This window comes from Oncorhynchus nerka, linkage group LG27 (genome assembly GCF_034236695.1).
Source record: "Oncorhynchus nerka isolate Pitt River linkage group LG27, Oner_Uvic_2.0, whole genome shotgun sequence".
Lineage (NCBI taxonomy): Eukaryota > Metazoa > Chordata > Actinopteri > Salmoniformes > Salmonidae > Oncorhynchus > Oncorhynchus nerka.
The window spans coordinates 10,737,601-10,760,277 of record NC_088422.1 but is presented as its reverse complement, the minus strand read 5'-3'; the positions used below and the strand labels follow the sequence as shown (position 1 = coordinate 10,760,277).

General features: G+C 45.0%; 1 protein-coding gene across 1 annotated transcript in view; it reads left to right on the top strand.

Annotated features, from left to right (window-relative positions):
- aacs (acetoacetyl-CoA synthetase) overlaps positions 1 to 21,531 on the top strand; it is a 49,366-nt gene extending 27,835 nt beyond the window's left edge. The window contains exons 11-18 of the mRNA XM_029637112.2: positions 4,853 to 4,917; positions 6,179 to 6,301; positions 16,510 to 16,623; positions 17,039 to 17,164; positions 17,627 to 17,696; positions 17,800 to 17,858; positions 18,563 to 18,765; positions 19,146 to 21,531. Coding sequence (XP_029492972.1) covers positions 4,853 to 4,917; positions 6,179 to 6,301; positions 16,510 to 16,623; positions 17,039 to 17,164; positions 17,627 to 17,696; positions 17,800 to 17,858; positions 18,563 to 18,765; positions 19,146 to 19,283 — 898 coding nt within the window. The 3' untranslated portion in view covers positions 19,284 to 21,531. The remainder of the gene's footprint in view (positions 1 to 4,852; positions 4,918 to 6,178; positions 6,302 to 16,509; positions 16,624 to 17,038; positions 17,165 to 17,626; positions 17,697 to 17,799; positions 17,859 to 18,562; positions 18,766 to 19,145) is intronic.
- The last annotated feature ends 1,146 nt before the right edge of the window (positions 21,532 to 22,677 follow it).

Below are 22,677 nucleotides of genomic sequence, written 5' to 3'. Positions count from 1 at the left end.
TAAGTCAATAAGTATTCAACCCCTTTGTTATGGCAAGCCTAAATAAGTTCAGTAAACATTTTCTTAACTATTCACATAATAGTGATTTAACATGTTTATAATAACTACCCCAGCTCTAAGGTCCACTCTGACATGTCTTAATCCATTCCTTACATATGTTGTTGAAACTGTTTGATATTACTGCCCTGTCGGAGTTAGAAGCATATTGCTACACATCCGCTGAACACACGTATGTGACCAACACATTTGATTTGTCTTTTGTTTTGTAACATATTTTCACTTTGTCATTATGTGGATGGTTGAGGGGAAAAAAATCTGTTTCGTCCATTTTGAATTCAGGCTGTAACATAATAAATTGTGGAATAAGTCAAGGGGTACCTATACTGTTGATTATCATGGATGATCAGTCCTTGCATCCATAGCTCTGTCTATGAATTTGATTGGTTACATTTTCTCCAGCCCCATCCCTCAGCTTTTTACCAAAATAGGGGCAGATATTTTTGGAAAAATAGATTAATCTGATTACAATATTTTTGCTGGTATTGTAACTGATTACAGTTAGTTTTTTTGTTATCAGATTACATAAATCAAAATCAAATCAAATGTGTGTGTGTATATATATATATATAGCCCTTCGTACATCAGCTGATATCTCAAAGTGCTGTACAGAAACCCAGCCTAAAACCCCAAACAGCAAGCAATGCAGGTGTAGAAGCACAGTGGCTAGGAAAAACTCCCTAGAAAGGCCAAAACCTAGGAAGAAACCTAGAGAGGAACCAGGCTGTGTGGTGGCATTTACCGATGGACTATGTACAGCTGCAGCGATCGGTTAGCTGCTCAGACTGGCTGGTCTAATGATACAAATGAACAGTCACATGAGACATTGTAGGAAAAGCATTAAAGGTCCAATGGAGCCATTTTTATCTCAATATCAAATAGTTTCTTGGTAACGATTTTAAGTACCTTACTGTATTTGGTATTTCATTAGGATTCCCATTAGCTGTTGCAAAAGCAGCAGCTACTCTTCCTGGGGTCCACACAAAACACAAAACATGAACCATAATACAGAACACTTAATAGACAACAGCTCAAGGACAGAACTACGTACATTTTGGAAAGTGACAAAAACACAGCCTACATATCAATACAAACTATCTAGGTCAAATAGGGGCGAGACGTTGTGGTGAGGTGTTGCTTTGTCTGTCTTTTTAAACCAGGTTTGCTGTTCACTTGAGCAATATGAGATGGAATGGAGTTCCATGCAATAATGGCTCTATATAATACTGTAGGCTTTCTTGAATTTGATCTGGATTTGGGGACTGTGAAAAGAACGCTGGTGGCATGTCTGGTGTGTGTGTATAGATATCAGTGCTGTGTGTAAGTTGACTATGCAAACAATTTTGGATTTGAAACACAATGTTTCTTATAAAAAGAAGTGATGCAGTCACTCTCCACTCTCCACTTAACCAAGAGACTGGCATTCATAGTGATTGTTTTCAATTAAAATGGTCAAAAATGAACAACTTCTCAGCAAATAGCAATTTCTCAAGCATCAATTTAGCTAGGACTGTCTGGGAGTGGTCTGAGGGGGGAGGGACCACAAATGGTGCTGTTATTGACCGAAAGGTTTGGAACTCCTTATTGGTCTGACTAATTTACTGTCTGGTGACATCACCATGGAAGGGGAAAACTGTCCAACCAAAAACAGGCTGACAATTCAGGCGGTGTTTTTCAAACAGCTCTTACACTAAAGGGGAATTTTCATAATTTTCACAGTATTGTTTCAACCTCCATATTGTGGAAGTATAAATATATGTTAAACACAGGAATATCACGTTTTTCACTGTACTGGGCCTTTTTTTTTTAAAGCACCGTTCTGATTTTGACGATGTGTGGGTTGAAATGAGTAACGAGCTCGAGCTGTCGCTTGTCTTAAGGCCATTCAACCTTTTCAATGCATGTATCCCTATGGACCCTGGTCTAAAGTAGTGCACTATATAGGGGATACGGTGCCATTTGGGGACAACTCAGCTGCTCATTTATTTTATCAGGGCTGTGGTGGGCGGGGCAACAGGACAGGGGTGGGACCTCGTCACCTCATCCGTACTACGATATTGCTTTGTTAAGAACAGGCTCCATCTGAGCCCCCCCCCATCGTGTGACCCTCTCACAGCCTTGGTTGGGGGCTTCCATTTACGGGTTATCGATCGCCATCAAGACAGGACAAATCACGGTCACCAATCAATGTCTGCTTATTGCTGCGGGTCGTTGTGTGGTCCACCTGAACAGAACAAGGACCATTTTATATTATTTTGTGTCTCTTACTGTCACAATAGAAACTGTATACATTTGTTGATTGGTCAGGTGGTTGTCGTCCAGATTGAGGCGTTTTTGTCGATTCAGAGCATTTTATTTACGCATTCAGAAAGTGTTCACTGCCCTGGACAACCTGAATTTAAAATGGATTACATTTACATTTTGTCACTGGCCTGCACACTATTCTATAATGTCAGTGGAATCACGGCTTAAAGGGAAATCCAACCACGTCCGGAAGCAAGACAGTGTACGCGACATGTCTAACATGTTCTTCGCTGGCTTTGATACAGCGTCATCGACGCGGCCCGCTATCAGGGACTGTGGGCTCTCCTTCTCCGTGGCCGACGTGAGTAAAACCGTTTAAGCGTGTTAACCCTCGCAAGGCTGCCGGCCCAGAGGGCATCCCTAGCCGTGTTCTCAGAGCATGCGCAGATCAGCTGGCTGGTGTGGTTACAGAGATATATTCAATCTCTCACTATCCCAGTCTGTTGTCCCCCACATGTTTCAAGATGGCCACCATTGACTGGTCAAGGATCATATCACCTCCACCCTACCTGACACCCTGGAGCCACTCCAATTTGCTTACCGCCCCAATAGATGCACAGACGATGCAATCGCCGCCACACTGCTCTGTCCCATCTGGACAAGAGGAATACCTATGTAAGAATGCTGTTCATTGACTACAGCTCAGCATTCAACACCATAGTACCCTCCAAGCTCATCAAGCTCGAGGCCCTGGGTCTGAACCCTGCCCTGTGCAACTGGTTCCTGGACTTCCTGATGGGTCGCCCCCGGGTGGTGAAGGTAGGAAAGAACACCTCTTCGCTGATCCTGAACACTGGGACCCCATAAGGGTGCCCTCTCCTGTACTCCCTTATCACCCATGACTGCGTGGCCGTGTACGCCTCTAACTCAAACATCACATTTTCAGACGACACAACAGTGGTAGGCTTGATTACCAACAATGATGAGACAGCCTACAGGGAGGAGGTGAGGGCTCTGGGAGTGTGGTGCCAGGAAAATAACCTCTCACTCAACGTCAACAAAACAAAAGATGCTCGTGGACTTCAGGAAACCGCAGAGGGAGCACGCCCCCCCAATCCACATCGACGGGACAGCAGTGGAGAAGGTGGAAAGCTTCAAGTTCCTCAGCGTACACATTACTGACAAACTGAAACGGTCCTCCCACACAGACAGTGTGGTGAAGAAGGCTAAACAGCGCAACAGGAGGCTGAAGAAATTTGGCTTGGCACCTAAAACTCTCACAAACTTTTACAGATGCACAATTGAGAGCATCTGTCAGGCTGTATCACCGCCTGGTACAGCAACTGCACCGCCCACAACCGCAAAGCTCTCCAGTGGGTGGTGCGGTCTGGGGGAGAACTTCCCACCCTCCTGGACACCTATAGCACTCAATGTTATAGAAAGGCCAAAAAGATCATCAAGGACATTAACCACTGGAGGCACTGCCTGTTCACCCTGCTTAACATCCAGAAGGTGAGGTCGGTACAGGTGCATCAAAGATGGGACCAATAGACTGAAGAACAGCTTCATTCTCAAGGCCATCAGACTGTTAAACAGCCATCACTAGCACATCAGAGGCGGCTGCCTATAGACATAGATTAGGAATCACTGGCCACTTAGAAATGGATCACTAGCCACTTTAATAATGTCTCCGTATCTTGCATGACTCATCTCATATGTATAAACTATACTATTCTACGGTATCTTAGTCTCTTTAATTGTGTGTAAATATTGCATCACCCATCTCTTGTGTGTATATAGTGTATTCTATACTATGCCACTCTCTTAGTCCAATGCCGCACATGTATGTATATATTCTTAATCCATTCCTTACACCCAACATGGACGTAAATCGAAGTATGTTACGAAACTGTTAGATGTTACTTGTTAGATATTACTGCACTGCATCTGCTAACCACGTGACCAATAACATATGCTAAACACGTGTATGTGGCCAATGAATTTGATTTTGAGTGTCTTAGCCTTTGTCTTATCCTTTATGTTCTTATTATCCTCTTATCCTTTGTCTTATCCTTTGCTCTTATTATCCTCCTATCCTTTGTTCTTATTATCCTCTTATCCTTTGTCTTATCCTTTGCTCTTATTATCCTCTTATCCTTTGTCTTATCCTTTATGTTCTTATTATCCTCTTATCCTTTGTCTTATCCTTTGTCTTATCCTTTGTCTTATCCTTTGCTCTTATTATCCTCTTATCCTTTGTCTTATCCTTTATGTTCTTATTATCCTCTTATCCTTTGTCTTATCCTTTGTCTTATCCTTTGTCTTATCCTTTATGTTCTTATTATCCTCTTATCCTTTGTCTTATCCTTTGCTCTTATTATCCTCTTATCCTTTGTCTTATCCTTTGTCTTATCCTTTGTTCTTATTATCCTCTTATCCTTTGTCTTATCCTTTGCTCTTATTATCCTCCTATCCTTTGTTCTTATTATCCTCTTATCCGTTGTCTTGTTACCATGTCTTATTTTCCCCACCTTGTTTTTCTCTTCTTTAGCATCACTATTTTTGGGACCGGGGCAAAATGGCTGGCTGTTCTGGAGGAGAGAGATCTGAAGCCTGGTGAGTAGACCGACAGAGACCCGCAAGACTAGTGGACAGGTATAGCAACGATTTTATGTGACTCCGTTGTTAAAGGCACGACGCTTACAACTCCAGGGTCACGAGTTCCAAACTGCTGCTAAATGACATCCTGTATAGCAGCGCATCTGAACCTACCGTCTCCAGGTAACTGCCAGAATAAAGGAAATGCCCATATAAAGAGTCTTAATAGGGTGTCGGGTCACCACAAGCCAGAACATTGGACTGAGATCTGAGACTGAGAATTATGGCGTATGGCTTCCATCATCATCTTCATGCTAATCAATGGAGGCATTGTCATCCTATGGTGGCATAGCCACGGTAGTCAAAATAATGGCCTGCCCAGCATTTTTCCGACATGACCCTAAGCATGATGGGATGTTAACTGCTTCATTAACTCAGGAACCACACCTGTGTGGAAGCACCTGCTTTCAATATACTTTGTATCCCTCGTTTACTTACAGGCTTCCATTATTTTTGACAGTTACCTGTAGCCCTTAGAGGCTTCAGCCTGAGTGTGGCCCAGTGGGATGCTTGTTAAAAGCAAGGTCTGCGCTCCTTGTCACCTCCCCAAGTATTCATTCATTTGAAACTCCTCTCTGCTCTTCAGATGCTGGGTGAGTGCGTTGGAAGAGGAATGATGATGAACTAAATTAGTGGAGAGGCCCATCTCTCCTCCCTCGTTTAAACATGCAGATGAGCTTTAATAGCGGAGATGTATTCTACAGTCGGCTCTAGGGGCTCCACTAGTCCCAACCCACTGTTATAATCACAACCCCATCTTTATTCAGTGTGTGTGTAGGCCTAGTGGCTATCTCAGTGGGGAGTTGGTGTGTTGGCATATGCTCCTGGTGAGTCGCTGATATTTTAGGGGATGGGGGATGCTTCCTGGCCCCTCCGGAGGTCCTGTGCCTGTGTTGACATTTTTGACTGACACCTGGTGGCCTGGTGGGGCGTGGCGACTCCTGTGGTGGGCTCAGATCTGGGAGGTACACCCCTCCCAACCAGCCCAGCGGGGAACACTGGCACATCGCCCAACTTCTGTGTGTACGCCGTCTCCGTCTTGCCCTGTACATCCCAGTCAGTTGTAGTTATGTGCTGTAGTCTGTTCTGTGCTGTTCTAGATGTCTCTGAGAGATCTGGGCATATATTCATGAAGTGTCCTAGAGATTTAAAAGGCTCGACTCCCCTCTGTTGAGTACTGGTCTGTCGTCTCATGTCTCTCTCCTTTCTTTCGTTGCAGCGAACACACACGCGCTGCAGACCCTGCACACCATCCTGTCCACGGGCTCTCCCCTGAAGCCCCAGAGCTATGAGTACGTATACCGCTGCATCAAGAACAACGTGCTGCTGGGCTCCATCTCAGGTGAGACGCACACCATGACACCATACAACACAAAGCATCTGACGACTCACACTCATATGTGTTTTACATTTGACACGGTACGAAACCGAGGGGGAGAGAGTCAAGTGGGAGGAACAGTGGGAAGGGTGGATTGAGGGTCTTGAACCCCCGGTCTCCGTTGGGGAGTATTATGTGTGTGTGTGAGATCATCCTTACCACTAGACGACCGGCTCTGAACAAATCACAGTGGGTACGCTCGACTCAATACACTGTAATGGCATTATGATGCCGGGTAAAGGAACATGCAGCCTTTTCATCTAGAAGATTCTCAGTACTGCCAGACAACTGGTTGCCTGTCCGTTCGTCCCGATTTTTAACTGCACCTTTTAATTGGACGTTGCACCCCATATAAAAGCGGCAGGTGTGTATCTGAGGTCAGGTGGAGTCCACGACTCAATCATTCACTCCTGAAGGAAACGACACCTTGTGATGTCCCTGTATGTGTGCTGTCTGTGTCACTTTCCCATCGGGGGCGGCGGGCACAAAGGAAGGAGAATTAACACGGTAAGCTATGCCGTTGGGCACGTCTGATCCGCTCAACAGCACTCCTAAAATAACATTATCACTTGAAGCTGCTGCCACTCAAGTCCACCGTGTGCATCTGACAGTGGGAACAACTTCCTGCAAGATTAGTTCTGTCTTAGAAAAAGTTTATTCTCAAGGCAGCCAGGACCCAAAGACTCCATTCTTCAAGTGGCACATTTTGGCACTCCGGATGCATTTATACCCATGCAGATCTGTATAACCGACTGGCCTGTTACACACTGTCCGTTTGTCCCGATGCAGACCGACTGGCCTGTTACACACTACCATGTACCCTACCAGTGAGTTAAAGTGTACAGTTTTTCCTACCACACTTCCATCATCTAAGCCTTGACATTATTGTAAATGAGTGTGGGTGTGAGCCCTGTTCCAGGAGTCTGTCTGCATCCCAAATTACATCCTATTCCCTAGATAGTGCACTACTTTAGACCAGGCCCCATAGGATCACATGGCCATAAGGTTCTGGTGGAAAAGTAGTGCACTATGTAGGTAATAGTGGCATTTAGGACACACATGTCATTGGTGGTGGGAGTATTTCTTCAGTAGAGAAAGGTTCAGCTTTCTACAGTGCTCGCTTGACAGACGGGCTTTCAGAGAAGTCTCTGACACCCTTAGCACCACTCGGCACTTAACATTTACAAGATGGATTTGAGCGACGTTTCGTGGCAGTGGACGCCATGTGTCTTTCATCGAAATGTCAGCTGCCGCAGGCACAAGTGTCTGCTGCCTGAAAGGAACACACACAAGCAAAGCAGACTGAGGAATCTTGTGTGTGACTCAACGCATGGCTGTGTGTTTTTACAATGTGAACGTACGATGCATTCGGGAAAGTATTCAGACCCCTTTTTCCAAATGCTTATTCTAAAATTGAATTTCAAAAAAAAATTCTTACCCTCATCATACAATACTCCATTAATGACAAAGCAAAAACCAGTATTGTAGAAATGTTTTGCTAATAACAAAATTAAATCACATTTGCTTAAGTATTCAGACCCTTTACTCAGAACTTTGTTGAAGCCCTTTGGCAGCGATTACAGACTCAAGTCTTCTTGGGTATGACGCTACAAGCTTGGCACACCTCTATTTGGGGAGTTTCTCCCATTTCTTCTCTGCAGATCCTCTCAAGCTCTCAGGTTGGATGTGGAATGTTGCGGGCACAGCTATTTTCAGGTCTTGAGATGTTCGATCAGGTTCAAGTCCAGGCTCTGGCTGGGCCACTCAAGGAAATTCAGAAACTTGTTCCAAAGTTACTCCTGCGTTGTCTTGTTTGTGTGCTTAGCGTCATTGTCGTGTTAGACTGGGGGCGAAAGTTCCCCTTCCGAGGTCCAGAGCGCTCTGGAGCAGGTTTTCATCAGGGATATCTGTACTTTGCTCCGTTCATCTTTCCCTCGATCCTGACTAGTCTCACAGTCCCTGCCGCTTAGAAACATCCCCACAGCATGATGCTGCCACCACCATGCTTCACCGTAGGGATGGTACCGGTTTCCTCCAGACTTGACGCTTGGCATTCAGGCCAAAGAGTTCAATCTTGGTTTCATCAGACCAGAGAATCTTGTTTCTGGTCAGAGTCCTTTAGATGCCTTTACGCAAACTCCAAGCGGGCTGTCATGTGCCTTTTACTAAGGATTGGGTTCCGTCTGGCCACTCTACCGTAAAGGCCTGATTTGGTGGAGTGCTGCAGAGATCGTTGTCATTCTGGAAGGTTCTCCCATCGCCACAGAGGAACTCTGGTGCTCTGCCAAAGTGACCATGGGGTTCTTGAAAACCAGGATGCACCTGAGCTAAATTCTAAATTCTTGCCCCAAGTCCTGGTTAAATACCTACGCTGGTCTGTCTGCGCATGTAAACTCAGCAAAAAAAGAAATGTCCCCTTTTCAGGACCCGGCCTTTCAAAAATAATTTGTAGAAATCATCTAAATAGATCTTCAATGTAAAGGGTTTAATCACTGTTTCCCATGCTTGAACCATCAACTAATGAATATGCACCTGTGGAACGGTGATTAAGACACTAACAGCTAATGTCACATGAGAGTTATGAAAACTTAGGACACTAAAGAGGCCTTTCTACTGACTCTGAAAAACACCAAAAGAAAGATGCCCAGGGTCCCTGCTCATCTGCGTGAACGTGCCTTAGGCAAGCTGCAAGGAGGCATGAGGACTGCAGATATGGCCAGGGCAATATATTGCAATGTCTGTACTGTGAGACGCCTAAGACAGCGCTACAGGGAGACGACAGCTGTTCGTCCTTGCAGTGGCAGACCATGTGAAACAACATCTGCACATGATCGTTATATCCGAACATCACACCTGCGGGACAGGTACAGGATGGCAAAGACAACTGCCCGAGTTACACTAGGAACGCACAATCCCTCCAATGCTCAGTGTCAGCAGTAGGCTAAGCGAGTCTGAACTGAGGGTTTGTAGGCCTGTTGTAGGGAAGGTCCTCACCAGATATCACCGGCAACAACGTCGCCTATGGGCACAAACCCACCGTTGCTGGACCAGACAGGACTGGCAAAAATTGCTCGTCACTGACAAGTCGCAGTTTTGTCTCACTAGGGGTGATGGTTGGATTTGCGCTTATCATCGAAAGGAATGAGCGTTACACCGAAGCCTGTACTCTGGAGCGGGATCAATTTGGAGGTGGAGGGTCCATCATGGTCTGGGGCGGTGTGTCAAAGCATCATCGGACTGAGCCTGTTGTCATTGCAGGAAATCTCAATGCTGTGCGTTACAGGGAAGACATCCTCCTCCCTTGTGGTACCCTTCCTGCAGCCTCATCCTGACATTACCCTCCAGCATGACAATGCCACCAGCCATACTGCTCGTTCTGTGCGTGATTTCCTGCAAGACAGGAATGTCAGTGTTTTGCCAGTGAAGAGCCCGGATCTCAATCCCATTGAGCACATCTGGGACCTGTTGGATTGGATGGTGAGGGCTAGGGCCATTCCCCCCCCCCCAGAAACGGGAACTTGCAGGTGCCTTGGTGGAAGAGTCTCACAACAAGAACTGGCAAATCTGGTGCAGTCCATGAGGAGATTCACTGCAGTACTTAATGCAGCTGGTGGCCACACCAGATAAGGACTTAGGAGGGTGGTGCTTGGAATCATTGTTCTTCCTCTGTCAACCATTGTTACCTGCAAGGAAACATGTGCCGTCATCATTGCTTTGCACAAAAAGGGCTTCACAGGCAAGGATATTGCTGCCAGTAAGATTGCACCTAAATCAACCATTGATCGGATCAAGAACATCAAGGAGAGTGGTTCAATTGTTGTGAAGAAGGCTTCAGGGCACCCAATAAAGTCCAGCAAGCGCCAGGACCATCTCCTTAAGTTGATTCGACTGCGGGATTGGGGCACCACCAGTACAGAGCTAGCTCAGGAATGGCAGCAGGCAGGTGTGAGTGCATCTGCACGCACAGTGAGGCGAAGACTTTTGGAGGATGGCCTGGTGTCAAGCACGGCAGCAAAGAAGCCATTTCTCTCCAGGAAAAGCATCAGGGACACACTGATATTCTGCAAAAGGTACAGGGATTGGACTGCTGAAGACTGGGGTAAAGTCATTTGCTCTGATGAATCCCCTTTCTGATTGTCTGATTGTTTCTGATTGTTTGGGGCATAAGAAAAAAGCTTGAGCGCTACCATCAGTCCTGTGTCATTCCAACATTAAAGCATCCTGAGATCATTCATGTGTGGGGTTGCTTCTCAGCCAAGGGAGTGGGCTCACTCAAGAACACAGCCATGAATAAAGAATGGTATCAACACATCCTCCGAGAGCAACTTCTCCCAACCATCCAGGAACAGTTTGGTGACGAACAATGCCTTTTCCAGCATAATGGAGCACCTTGCCATAAGGCAACTAAGTGGCTCGGGGAACAAAACATCGATCCATGGCCAGAACTCCCCAGACCTTAATCCCATTTAAGATTTTATGGTCAATCCTCAAGAGGCGGGTGGACAAACAAAAACCGACAAACTCCAAGCACTGCTTATGCAAGAATGGGCTGCCCTCAGTCAGGATGTGGCCCAGAAGTTCATTGGCAGCATGCCAGGGTGTGGCCCAGAAGTTCATTGGCAGCATGCCAGGGTGTGGCCCAGAAGTTCATTGGCAGCATGCCAGGGTGTGGCCCAGAAGTTCATTGACAGCATGCCAGGGTGTGGCCCAGAAGTTCATTGACAGCATGCCAGGGTGTAGCCCAGAAGTTCATTGACAGCATGCCAGGGCAGATTGCAGAGGTCTTGAAAAGGGTCAACACTGCAAATATTGACTCTCTGCATCAACTTCATGTAATTGTCAAAAGCTTCAGTATTTCATAGTAACACCTGACAAAAAATATCTAAAGACACTGAAGCAGTAAGCTTTGTGACACAAATATTTCCATTCTCAACTTATGGCCACGACTGTGTGTGTGTGTGCATGGGTCTTAGCATAGGACAGCAGTGCCTGATTCAGTCAACCTTTTTAGCAGCCAGGACCACGGGGAGGCCACCCCTACAGGCTGCTGACAGGGGTCTGCCTTAGCATATGTGTGCAGTGTTCACTTCCTTCTGCTCCTCCTGTCCCCCTGCTAGCCGGATCCCTGTAGACTTTAACACATTCACGGCTAAGACTCCCAACTCTATACTTCCAGCTGACTGCCACATGGCCTCTTCTCTACTGCTCCCCCCACGTGTGTGTGTGTGTGTTGTATTTACAATGGTGTTTGTTCTTCAGTGGTTGCCCTTTTCTCGTGGCAACAGGTCACAAATGTTGCTGCTGTGATGGCATACTGGTATTTCACCCAATAGATATGGGAGGTAATCAAAATTGGATTTGTTTTCGAATTCTTTGTTGGACTGTGTAATCTGATGGAAATACGTGTCTCTATGGTCATACATTTGGTTCGGAAGTGCAGCTCCGTTTCCCCCAGATGATGTGGACAGTGTGCACATAGCCTGTCTTCTCTTGAGAGCCAGGTCTGCCTACAACGGCCCTTCTCAATAGCAAGGCTATGCTCACTGAGTCTGTACATAGTCAAAGATTTCCTTAATTTTGGGTCAGTCACAGTGGTCAGGTATTCTGCCACTGTACTGTCTGTTTAGTGCCAAATTGCATTCTAGTTTGCTCTGCTTTTTTTGTAAATTCTTTCCAATGTGTCAAGTAATTCTCTTTTTGTTTTCTCATGATTTGGTTGTGTCTAATTGTGTTGGTGTCCTAGGGCTCTGTGGGGCTTGTTAACAGAGCACCAGCTTGCTTAGGGGACTCTTCTCCAGGTTAGTTTCTCTGTTCATTACTCTATTTGTTATGGAAGGTTTTGGAATCGTTTCCTTTTAGGTGTTTGTGTAGAATTGAACAGCTCTAATCAGGCTTTTGACCATTAGCGGGTATTGCCCTTCTGCTCTGCATGCATTATTTGGTGTTTTACGTTGTACACAGAGGATATTTTTTGCGGAATTCTGTATGCTGTCTCTCAATTTAGTGTTTGTCCCATTTTGTGAAATCTTGGTTGGTGAGCGGACCTCAGACCTCACAACCATAAAGGGCAATGGGTTCTGTCACTGATTCAAGTATTTTTAGCCAGATCCTAATTGGTATGTTCCTTTTGATGGCATAGAAGGCTCTTCTTGCCTTGTGTCTCAGATCGTTCACAGCTTTGTGGAAGTTACCTGTGGTGCTGATGTTTAGGCCGAGGTATTTATAGTTTTTGTGTGCTCTTGGGCAATGCTGTCTAGATGGAATTTTGTATTTGTGGGTCCTGGCAACTGGACCTTTTTTTTTAAGCCATTATTTTGGTCTTACTGAGATTTACTGTCAAGGCCCAGGTCTGATAGAATCTGTGCAGAAGATCTAGGTGCTGCTGTAGGCCATCCTTGGTTGGTGACAGAAGCACCAGATCATCAGAAAACAGTAGACATTTTACATTAGATTCTAGTAGGCTGCATCCCGGTCTTATCCACAGCACTGTGGAAAGAAATGTGTGTATCTTTTGTCAATTTTAACCGCTTGAGGAGACTTTGCCTTTGTTTGTTTGTCAATTAGGGTGTGCAGGGTGAACACGGTCTGTCGTATGGTAATTTGGTAAAAAGCCAATTTGACATTTGCTCAGTACATTGTTTTTCGCTGAGGAAATGTACGAGTCTGCTGTTAATGATAATGCAGAGAATTATCCCAAGGTTGCTGTTGACTTGTAGTTATTGTCAAATTTTTGTGGCTTGGGGTGATCAGTCCTCGGTTTCAAATATTGGGGAAGATGCCAGAGCAGAGGATGATGTTTAAGTATGTAGAAAATCTGAATTTGTGTTCTCTCTTTCTCTGTGTTTTAATAGTCTCCATCCTGTTCTCTTCCTCCTTTGTCTCCCACCTCTTGCTGCTGCTCTCCTGATCAGATCTGGTGTCTGTTATTTCTCTGCCCTGGTTTCCTGTGTAGTTTGTGTGTGTATGTGCACTCGCTGGGTGCCACTCCTCAACGGGGAGTTTATTTTTGGAACAGAACAAACCCCTCTCTGACTTTAAAGAGCACCAGAGGATGTTCAAAGTTTTCCTCAGCAAAAATTGGAATATTCATAAGAGTAAGAGGTAACCAATAAGGATGTCAGGAATGTGTGGGGGGGGGGACAAAACAATTGTGACTGGCTGCTGTAGTGATACTGAAGTGTGCCTAAACTGAGAGGCAGGCATGGCATTTTCCCCACGGATCCAATTAAGCTCCACTAAAGAGCCAGGCAGAATTTGGGGATGCGACGAAGTGACTGATAGGTGGAGGGGTGGCTGGATGGATGGATGAATGGAAAGGTGGGAGGAGAGATGAATAGAACATCTGTCAGAAACAGCAGATTTAAGAGGTGGATAGAGAGAGGTATCACCCACAGATAAAGAGGGGGTGGGAATAGCTCCATGTTGGCTCCATGTTGCGTAACTGTACTACTGTAGAATAACAAGCCTGCACCACAACACTATCCCACACCATATCACACTTTACAATACGACGTCCGTCGCACATCACCTTACTGAATTCCCTACACTTAACCATGACCGTATTCTCTACGTTGATCACTACACCCCTCATCACTGTCAAACGCTCCCTAAAACACTTCAGCGAGCAGGCCTTTCTAATCGAACTGGCCCGGCTCTCCTGGAAGGATATTGACCTCATTCCGCCTGTAGAGGTTACCTGGTTATTCTTTAATAGTGCCTTCCTCACCATCTTAAATAAGCATGCCCCATTCAAAACATGTAGAACCAGGAACAGATATAGCCCTTGGTTCACTCCAGACCTGATTGCCCTTGACCAGCACCAAAACATCCTGTGGCGTTCTGCTTTAGCATCGAATAGCCCCCGTGATATGCAACCTTTTCAGGGAAGTTAGGTACCTATATACACAGGCAGTTAGGAAAGCTAAGGCTAGCTTTTTCAAGCAGAAATGTGCATCCTGTAGCACAAACTCTAAAGTTCTGGGACACTGTAAAGTCCATGGAGAATAAGAGCACCACCTCCCAGCTGCCCACTGCACTGAGGCTAGGAAACACTGTCACCACCGATAAATCCACTATAATTGAGAATTTCAATAAGCATTTTTCTACGGCTGGCCATGCTATCCACCTGGCTACCGCTACCCCGATTAACAGCCCTGCACTCCCCACAGCAACTCTCCCAAACCTCCCCATTTCTCCCTCACCCAAATCCAGATAGCTGATGTTCTGAAAAAGCTGCAAAATCTGGACCCCTACAAATCTGCCGGGCTAGACAATCTGGACCCTCTCTTTCTAAAAAATTATCTGCCGAAATTGTTGCAACCCCTATTACTAGCCTGTTCAACCACCTTTTGTATCGTCTGAGATTCCCAAAGATTGGAAAGCTTCTGCGGTCATCCCCCTCTTCAAAGGGGGAGATGCTCTAGACCCAAACTGCTATAGACCTATATCTATCCTACCCTGCCTTTCTAAGGTCTTCGAAAGCCAAGTCAACAAACAGATTACCGACCATTTCGAATCCCACCGTACCTTTTCCGCCTTGCAATCTGGTTTCCGAGCTGGTCATGGGTGCACCTCAGCACGCTCAAGATCTTAAGCGATATCATAACCACCATCGATAAGAGACATTACTGTGCAGCTGTATTCATTGACCTGGCCAAGGCTTTCCACTGAATCACCACATGCTTATCGGCAGACTCAACAGCCTTGGTTTCTCAAATGACTGCCTCGCCTGGTTCACCAACTACTTCTCAGACAGAGTTCAGTGTGTCAAATCGGAGGGCCTGTTGTCTGGACCTCTGGCAGTCTCTATGGAGGTGCCACAGGGTTCAAGTCTCAGACCGACTCTCTTCTCTGTATACATCAATAATGTTGCTCTTGCTGCTGGTGAGTCTCTGATCCACCTCTACACAGACGACACCATTCTGTATACTTCTGGCCCTTCTTTGGACTCTGTGTTAACTAACCTCCGGACGAGCGTCAATGCCATACAACTCTCCTTCCGTGGCCTCCAACTGCTCTTAAATGCAAGTAAAACTAAATGCATGCTCTTCAACCGATCGTTGCCCGCACCTGTCCGCCCGTCCAGCATCACTACTCTGGAAGGTTCTGACTTAGAATATGTGGACAACTACAAATACCTAGGTGTCTGGTTAGACTGTAAACTCTCCTTCAGGACTCACATTAACCATCTCCAATCCAAAATTGCAACAAAGCATCCTTCACTCATGCTGTCAAACATACCCTCGTAAAACTGACCATCCTACCGATCCTCGACTTCGGCGATGTCATTTACAAAATAGCCTCCAACACTACTCAACAAATTGGATGCAGTCTATCACAGTGCCATCTGTTTTGTCACCAAAGCCCCATATACTACGCACCACTGCGACCTGTACGCTCTCGTTGGCTGGCCATCGCTTCATACTCGTCACCAAACCCACTGTCTCCAGGTCATCTACAGGTCTCTGCTAGGTAAAGCCCCACCTTATCTCAGCTCACTGGTCACCATAGCAGCACCCACCCATAGCACGTGCTCCAGCAGGTATCTCACTGGTCACCCCCAAAGCCAATTCCTCCTTTGGCCGCCTTTCCTTCCAGTTCTCTGCTGCCAATGACTGGAACGAAAATCACTGAAGCTGGAAACGCTTATCTCCCTCACTAGCTTTAAGCACCAGCTGTCAGAGCAGCTCACAGATAACTGCACCTGTAAATAGCCCATCCAACTACCTCATCCCCATACTGTATTTATTTATTTATATATCTTGCTCCTTTGCACCCCAGTATCTCTACTTGCGCATTAATCTTCTGCACATTCCACCATTCCAGTGTTTAATTGCTATATTGTAATTACTTCGCCACCATGGCCTATTAATTGCCTTATCTCTCTTATCCTACCTCATTTGCACATACTGTATATAGACTTTTCTACTGTATTGACTGTATGTTTGTTTATTCCATGTGTAACTCTGTGTGGTGTTGTATGTGTCGAACTGCTTTGCTTTCTTGGCCAGGTCGCAGTTGTAAATGAGAACTTGTTCTCAACTAGCCTACCTGGTTAAATAAAGTTGGAATAAATAAAAACGTAACTTATTAGCTACGTTGTTCTTTACACGTATTAACTACGTTGATCTTCCAACGTGAAAGAAATAAAATGTATGTTTTTTTGTGTAAAGGTGGAACAGATATTGTGTCCTGCTTTATGGGCCAGAACGTGACGGTCCCCGTGTACAGAGGAGAGATTCAGACCAGGAACCTGGGCATGGCTGTGGAGGCCTGGAGCTGTGACGGTGAGTGTCGTTGGTCAACTAAATTCAGTCACAGGCCTATTTATTCATTTCATTCAATTAATTTCAATTCATCGTGCAGATGGTCAGGGGCCTGGAAAGTAATTACCACAAGAATCCCAAATTAAATAATAGTTTAAAACATAATACTTTCAAACCTTGCGTACATTTGTATGGATCACATACTGTACTATATGTCTCTATTATGCATGGGAATACTTTGGAACACATTTCCAAAGTTAAAATCACTTGGCGCTGGTGTTTTTGAGGGGTTAAATAAATCACCCGCGGGCCATATTTTGCGCACAAACCGCCAGTTGGGGATCCCTGCTCTATATGGTAATTCACTTTGTGTCATTTGTAAATGGTATCCCCACTCTAGGACGTGCATGATGACACGTGTGTTTCCCTCCCTCAGGAAAGCCAGTGTGGGGGGAGAGTGGTGAGCTGGTGTGTCTGAAGCCAATCCCCTGTCAGCCCACCCACTTCTGGAACGACGAGAATGGGAGCAAATACCACAAGGCTTACTTCTCTTCCTTCCCAGGTCAGTCCGTTAGAGGTGGAGCTTCTCCGGTCAGTCCTGTCCATGTTTAAATGCTAAATTGTAATTATTTCACCACTGGCTTATTTATTGCCTTACCACCCTAATCTTACTACATTTGCACACACTGTATATAGACTTTTCTATTGTGTTATTGACTGTACGTCTGTTTATTCCATGTGTAACTCTGTTTGTCGCTTTGCTTTATCTTGGCCAGGTCACAGTTGTAAATGAGAACTTGTTCTCAACTAACCTACCTGTTTAAATAAAGGTGAAATAAAAAATTAGATGGATAGACAGCTTTTCCTTTCCATAGGAGATGAGCGCTCTAGTACATCTCGATCTTTGCAATGGCTGCTTCTGTGATGGCATGTACAGCACCATTTAAGGGCTATTTCCATTGTAAAGGAGTCTGTACATGATCAATATCCGTCTCAGTTTACTAACAGGCCTGCTCCTCTGCAGGTGTTTGGGCCCACGGTGACTACTGTAAAATCAACCCAAAGACAGGAGGAGTTGTCATGCTTGGCAGAAGGTGAGTCATCAGGCTTACTAATTACCTCGGGAGACAATAAGCGACTAAGCCACCATAGTGTTTTTCTTTGTTTACCTTCAACTCATCCTTGTCTCGATCACAGCGATGGAACTTTGAACCCCAACGGCGTGCGCTTTGGGAGCTCGGAGATCTACAACATTGGTGAGCTATGGGTTTTTCTTACCCCCCCCTACAATGGTTTGTGGTAACAGCAGTTTAGTCTCATTTAGCTGGTCATCATTGATATGACGGAATGTAACAGTCCTCTCTTCTTTCTCTGGTGTTCTTGTTGTCCTTATGAATACTAACGGGCCTAGGCTACATCCCAAATAGCATCCTGTTTCCTGTGTAGTGCACTACTGTTGACCAGAGGCCTATGGCCATTTTTTGCTACTAATCCTGAAGTATCTGCTACTAATCCTGAAGTATCTGCTACTAATCCTGAAGTATCTGCTACTAATCCTGAAGTATCTGCTACTAATCCTGAAGTATCTGCTACTAATCCTGAAGTATCTGCTACTAATCCTGAAGTATCTGCTACTAATCCTGAAGTATCTGCTACTAATCCTGAAGTATCTGCTACTAATCCTGAAGTATCTGCTACTAATCCTGAAGTATCTGCTACTAATCCTGAAGTATCTGCTACTAATCCTGAAGTATCTGCTACTAATCCTGAAGTATCTGCTACTAATCCTGAAGTATCTGCTACTAATCCTGAAGTATCTGCTACTAATCCTGAAGTATCTGCTACTAATCCTGAAGTATCTGCTACTAATCCTGAAGTATCTGCTACTAATCCTGAAGTATCCGCCAATCTGTCAGATATTTTCTAAATGTGTACGCTTTTGTTCTCATCTTGTCTCCAGTGGAGGCCTTTGAGGAAGTGTCCGACAGCCTTTGCGTTCCACAGTACAATGGGGACGGTGAGGAGCGAGTGATCCTGTTCCTGAAGATGACGCCCAACCAGTCCTTCGGCCCGGAGCTGGTACACAAAATTCGCGGAGCCATCCGGAAAGCCCTCTCCGCACGCCACGTACCAGCGCTGTTCCTGGAGACCAGAGACATTCCCGTGAGGACATTCTTCTGTCGTCATTTTCAATGTGTTATGTAGTCACACCCAAAAAGAGCTTTTAAATCGAGAAGAAGAACCCTAATGTTGATGGGCAGAGTAATGCTAACACATTTCCATTATTGTACACGTGTGTACCAGGACACACACACACACACACACAGGCCTGTAAGTGCTGTTATGCATCCCTGGGGCTGTATTCACAGACTGTCTCAGAGTAGGAGTGATGATTTAGGATCAGTTTGGCCTTTTGAGATCACAGTGAATAAGATTACATGGACATAAGTGGGAACTGATGCCAGATCAGCACTCTTATTTAGAGAAGCTTGGTACATGTATATGTCCCCTGACCCTTTGTGTTATGCTTTCTGTCTGTCCAGTACACCCTCAGTGGGAAGAAGGTGGAGGTGGCTGTGAAGCAGGTGATCGCTGGGAGGGAGGTAACACAGCGAGGGGCCTTCTCCAACCCGGACTCCCTTGACCTCTACAAGAACCTGCCAGAGCTCCAGAACTTCTGAGAACTTCTACAGTACACATGAAAAACAAACAACGAGGAGAGAAAAAAAAAGACGGTTTCCCCCAGAAACTCTTGTCCAGTTGAAGAGGAGAGGAGCTGGGTCATTGGGTACAGGCCATTGAATGGTGGCCCTGGTTTCTCTTCCGCCTCTAACTCTTCAGTGATCTCCTGACCTCACCTGGCCATCCCATTGGCTCCCTCTGGGTTCAGGACTGACCAAAAAAAAAAAGAATAAAAAAGGAATCCAGAAAAATGCGACGTACTAACATCCCCCATTGCCCTTTTGGGAATGCCTTTGCTTTGGCTTGTGTACATTTCTAGATATTCCTCTTTTTACGGGACTGGAGATGTGCTTCTCACTGTTGTGCTAGTGGTGTTAACGTCGTGGCCTAACTTATTATGATAAAACAGAGGTGAGTAAGTATGGACCTGCCAATGGGACCCAGGTGTTTTAAAAGAACGTTGCCTTTTTGTTTTTATAGCTTTATTGCTATAAAGGGATGAGGGAGTGGTGGTGTTGAAAGATCATTTTGATCACATTTTAACTTTACTGTTACCTTTTTTTAAATGAACACAGCCAGTCAATCTTCAAAACAGAGTTAAAAAAAAAAAAAATAGCATCCCGTCCCACTTAACACATTGTAGTCCTGCCCACCTGCTAGTCCCACCCACACAAACGTCGTTAAGTTTGTTGCAAAGAAGAGAGTGGACTCGGTTATTATTACTCTGGCTATTCACCCTTATTTATGGCAGCTCCTCAGTGGGTGGAGGAGACACACTTTTTTCCAAATGACCAATGAAATGGCTGTGATGAATACACAGCAGATTTTAGGCAATTAACGAGCCCCCTAGAGACTTCCTGGTTTTATGTTATTACGGCGATCACAGCTGAGCTGGTATTATACTGTATTGGGGTTTTCCCCCCCCCCCATAGAGTAAGGCTTTGTTGTTTAACTCTAAAATAGATTTTAGACACTACTGAACGCTAGTCATTGGCACTGAGATGTTCCTTGATCTGTTTTTTTTTTTTTTTTTTCGATTTTTATTTGATTTGATTTTTTTAGTTGTGTCGTCAGTTTAGATTAAAATGCGTGTTTAGATGCATGTCTCCAAACAGCTATACTTATCTCTTGTTGTGGTGAGCCATGAAATCACCTCAGTTAAACACTATTGATAGTGGTGTTGTGCTGTAGTCAGTTGACCAATCACTACACTAATTCTACATAAAATAGTCAAATCATCTGTTTTCATTTTATAAAACTGACCCATCACTGCAGTACAAAAATAAAGCTTGCCATTTCAACCAATCACCACACATTTAGCACGTTTCAATCAAGCCACACGCCAACAAACGTTTTTCCCTCGTCAGCGTATTTTCACCAAGTTAGACAACGTCATCGACAGTTACTGATATGGACATCGTTCCAAAGTGACCTCGACGGAGACTGAGTTGGGTTTAAGACCCTCGTAAATTGTGTTTAGGGTGGGGGAGCTTTCATGGTTTTACTACAGGGTTTTATTCTCTGTTTAGGGAATCAACTAAGCACTTAGGTCACAAAACATTAATTATCTTTGTCTACGTCCCAAATGCCATCCTAAATGCTCCTAAATGCTCTACATTTGACCGGGAGTTTAGAGTGCCTTTTGGGACGGAACTCTCCGTCAGATTCACATTCCTGAGAATATTCCATTTTAGTCTTCTTTCATCTGGTTTCACTTCTGTTGCTGTACCTTCCTCCAAGAAACATATGTCTATTTGAATGCGTTCATTTCCTCCATATATTTTAAGGTACAGCCTTTTTTTAAATTTAATGTGTTTTTGCGTAAACAATTATATTGGTTCATGTATGATGAATGTGTCATTGACTGTGATACAGTATATGGAGATATATATATATGTAATGTGTTCTTGTACCGTGAACTACTTTGCATTGTCCCTGTAACCAATAAATGGACAAAGATGCATATTCTATTCAATACAGCACCTGTTGGTGATCAAATAAAATGTAACAACTCTTAATTTCATCACCGTTGCACGGGTTACCAAGTGGCGCAGCAGACTTAGGCACTGCTAGAGGCGTCACTACAAACACCCTGGTTTGAATCTAGGCTGTATCATACCTGGCATTGATTGGGAGTCCCATAGGGCTGCGCACGATCGTCAGCATCCGGGTTTGGCTGGGGTAGGCAGTCATTGTAAATAAAAAATGTGTTCTTAACTGAAGTTTAAATAAAATGACTGTTTCAAATACTGTTGTCAAACACCACTTTTGGAAAATAGCATCAGGTATCTCAAATGAAAAACACTATTTCAATATGGGGTATCCTTCAGAATGAGGGATCCTTTAAAAAAAAATAGTTTTCCTTTTGGAAATTCATGGGTGAATTCATGTCATTCACCGACCACAACGAACAGGCACTTTTTTTAATTGACCTTTAAGAACAAATTCTTATTTTCAATGACTGCCTAGGAACAGTGGGTTTTACTGCCTGTTCATGGGCAGAACGTCCAACGCTCTAACCACTAGGCTACGCTGCCGCCTCTACACTCTAACCACTAGGCTTTGTACCTTGTCAGCTCGGGGGTTTGAACTTGCAACCTTCCGGTTACTAGTCCAACGCTCTAACCACTAGGCTACGCTGCCGCCTCTACACTCTAACCACTAGGCTACGCTGCCGCCTCTACACTCTAACCACTAGGCTACGCTGCCGCCTCTACACTCTAACCACTAGGCTACCCTGCCGCCTCTACACTCTAACCACTAGGCTACGCTGCCGCCTCTACACTCTAACCACTAGGCTACGCTGCCGCCTCTACACTCTAACCACTAGGCTACGCTGCCGCCTCTACACTCTAACCACTAGGCTACGCTGCCGCCTCTACACTCTAACCACTAGGCTACGCTGCCGCCACTTAAAGCACTCTTGGGTTGTAGACTGCTGCTGGTCCGGTCCCCTTGGCCTAGAAGGTTGAAGTAGGGTGACGTGGCACCAAGAATCAAAGCTGTTTTTTTTTAAATTTATTTAAATTGATGTATAGCAGAAGGTGAAATACCTTGCAGGATTTATTTGTATTTATTTATTTTTACAAACAAAATAATTGATACATCAAAAGGCGAAGGTGACCACTGCTTTACATACTGATGACAATGGAGTCGGTGGAGGAGCGCTGTTACCCCACAAGCCTGTTCCTGCTTCAGTCCTTCCTCAGTGTCATATCAGAGGGGGATGAAGCGCAGGAAAAGGCCACGGCTACACAGAGGATCTATATATAATGTCCAACCCCATGATTGATTGCTGCGACGCGTGATACATTCTTTGTGATGAAAAGATCCGTCAACAATACAACCCCCAGATGCACAACAACCCCCCCACAGGTCAGGGATTTCCCTGAC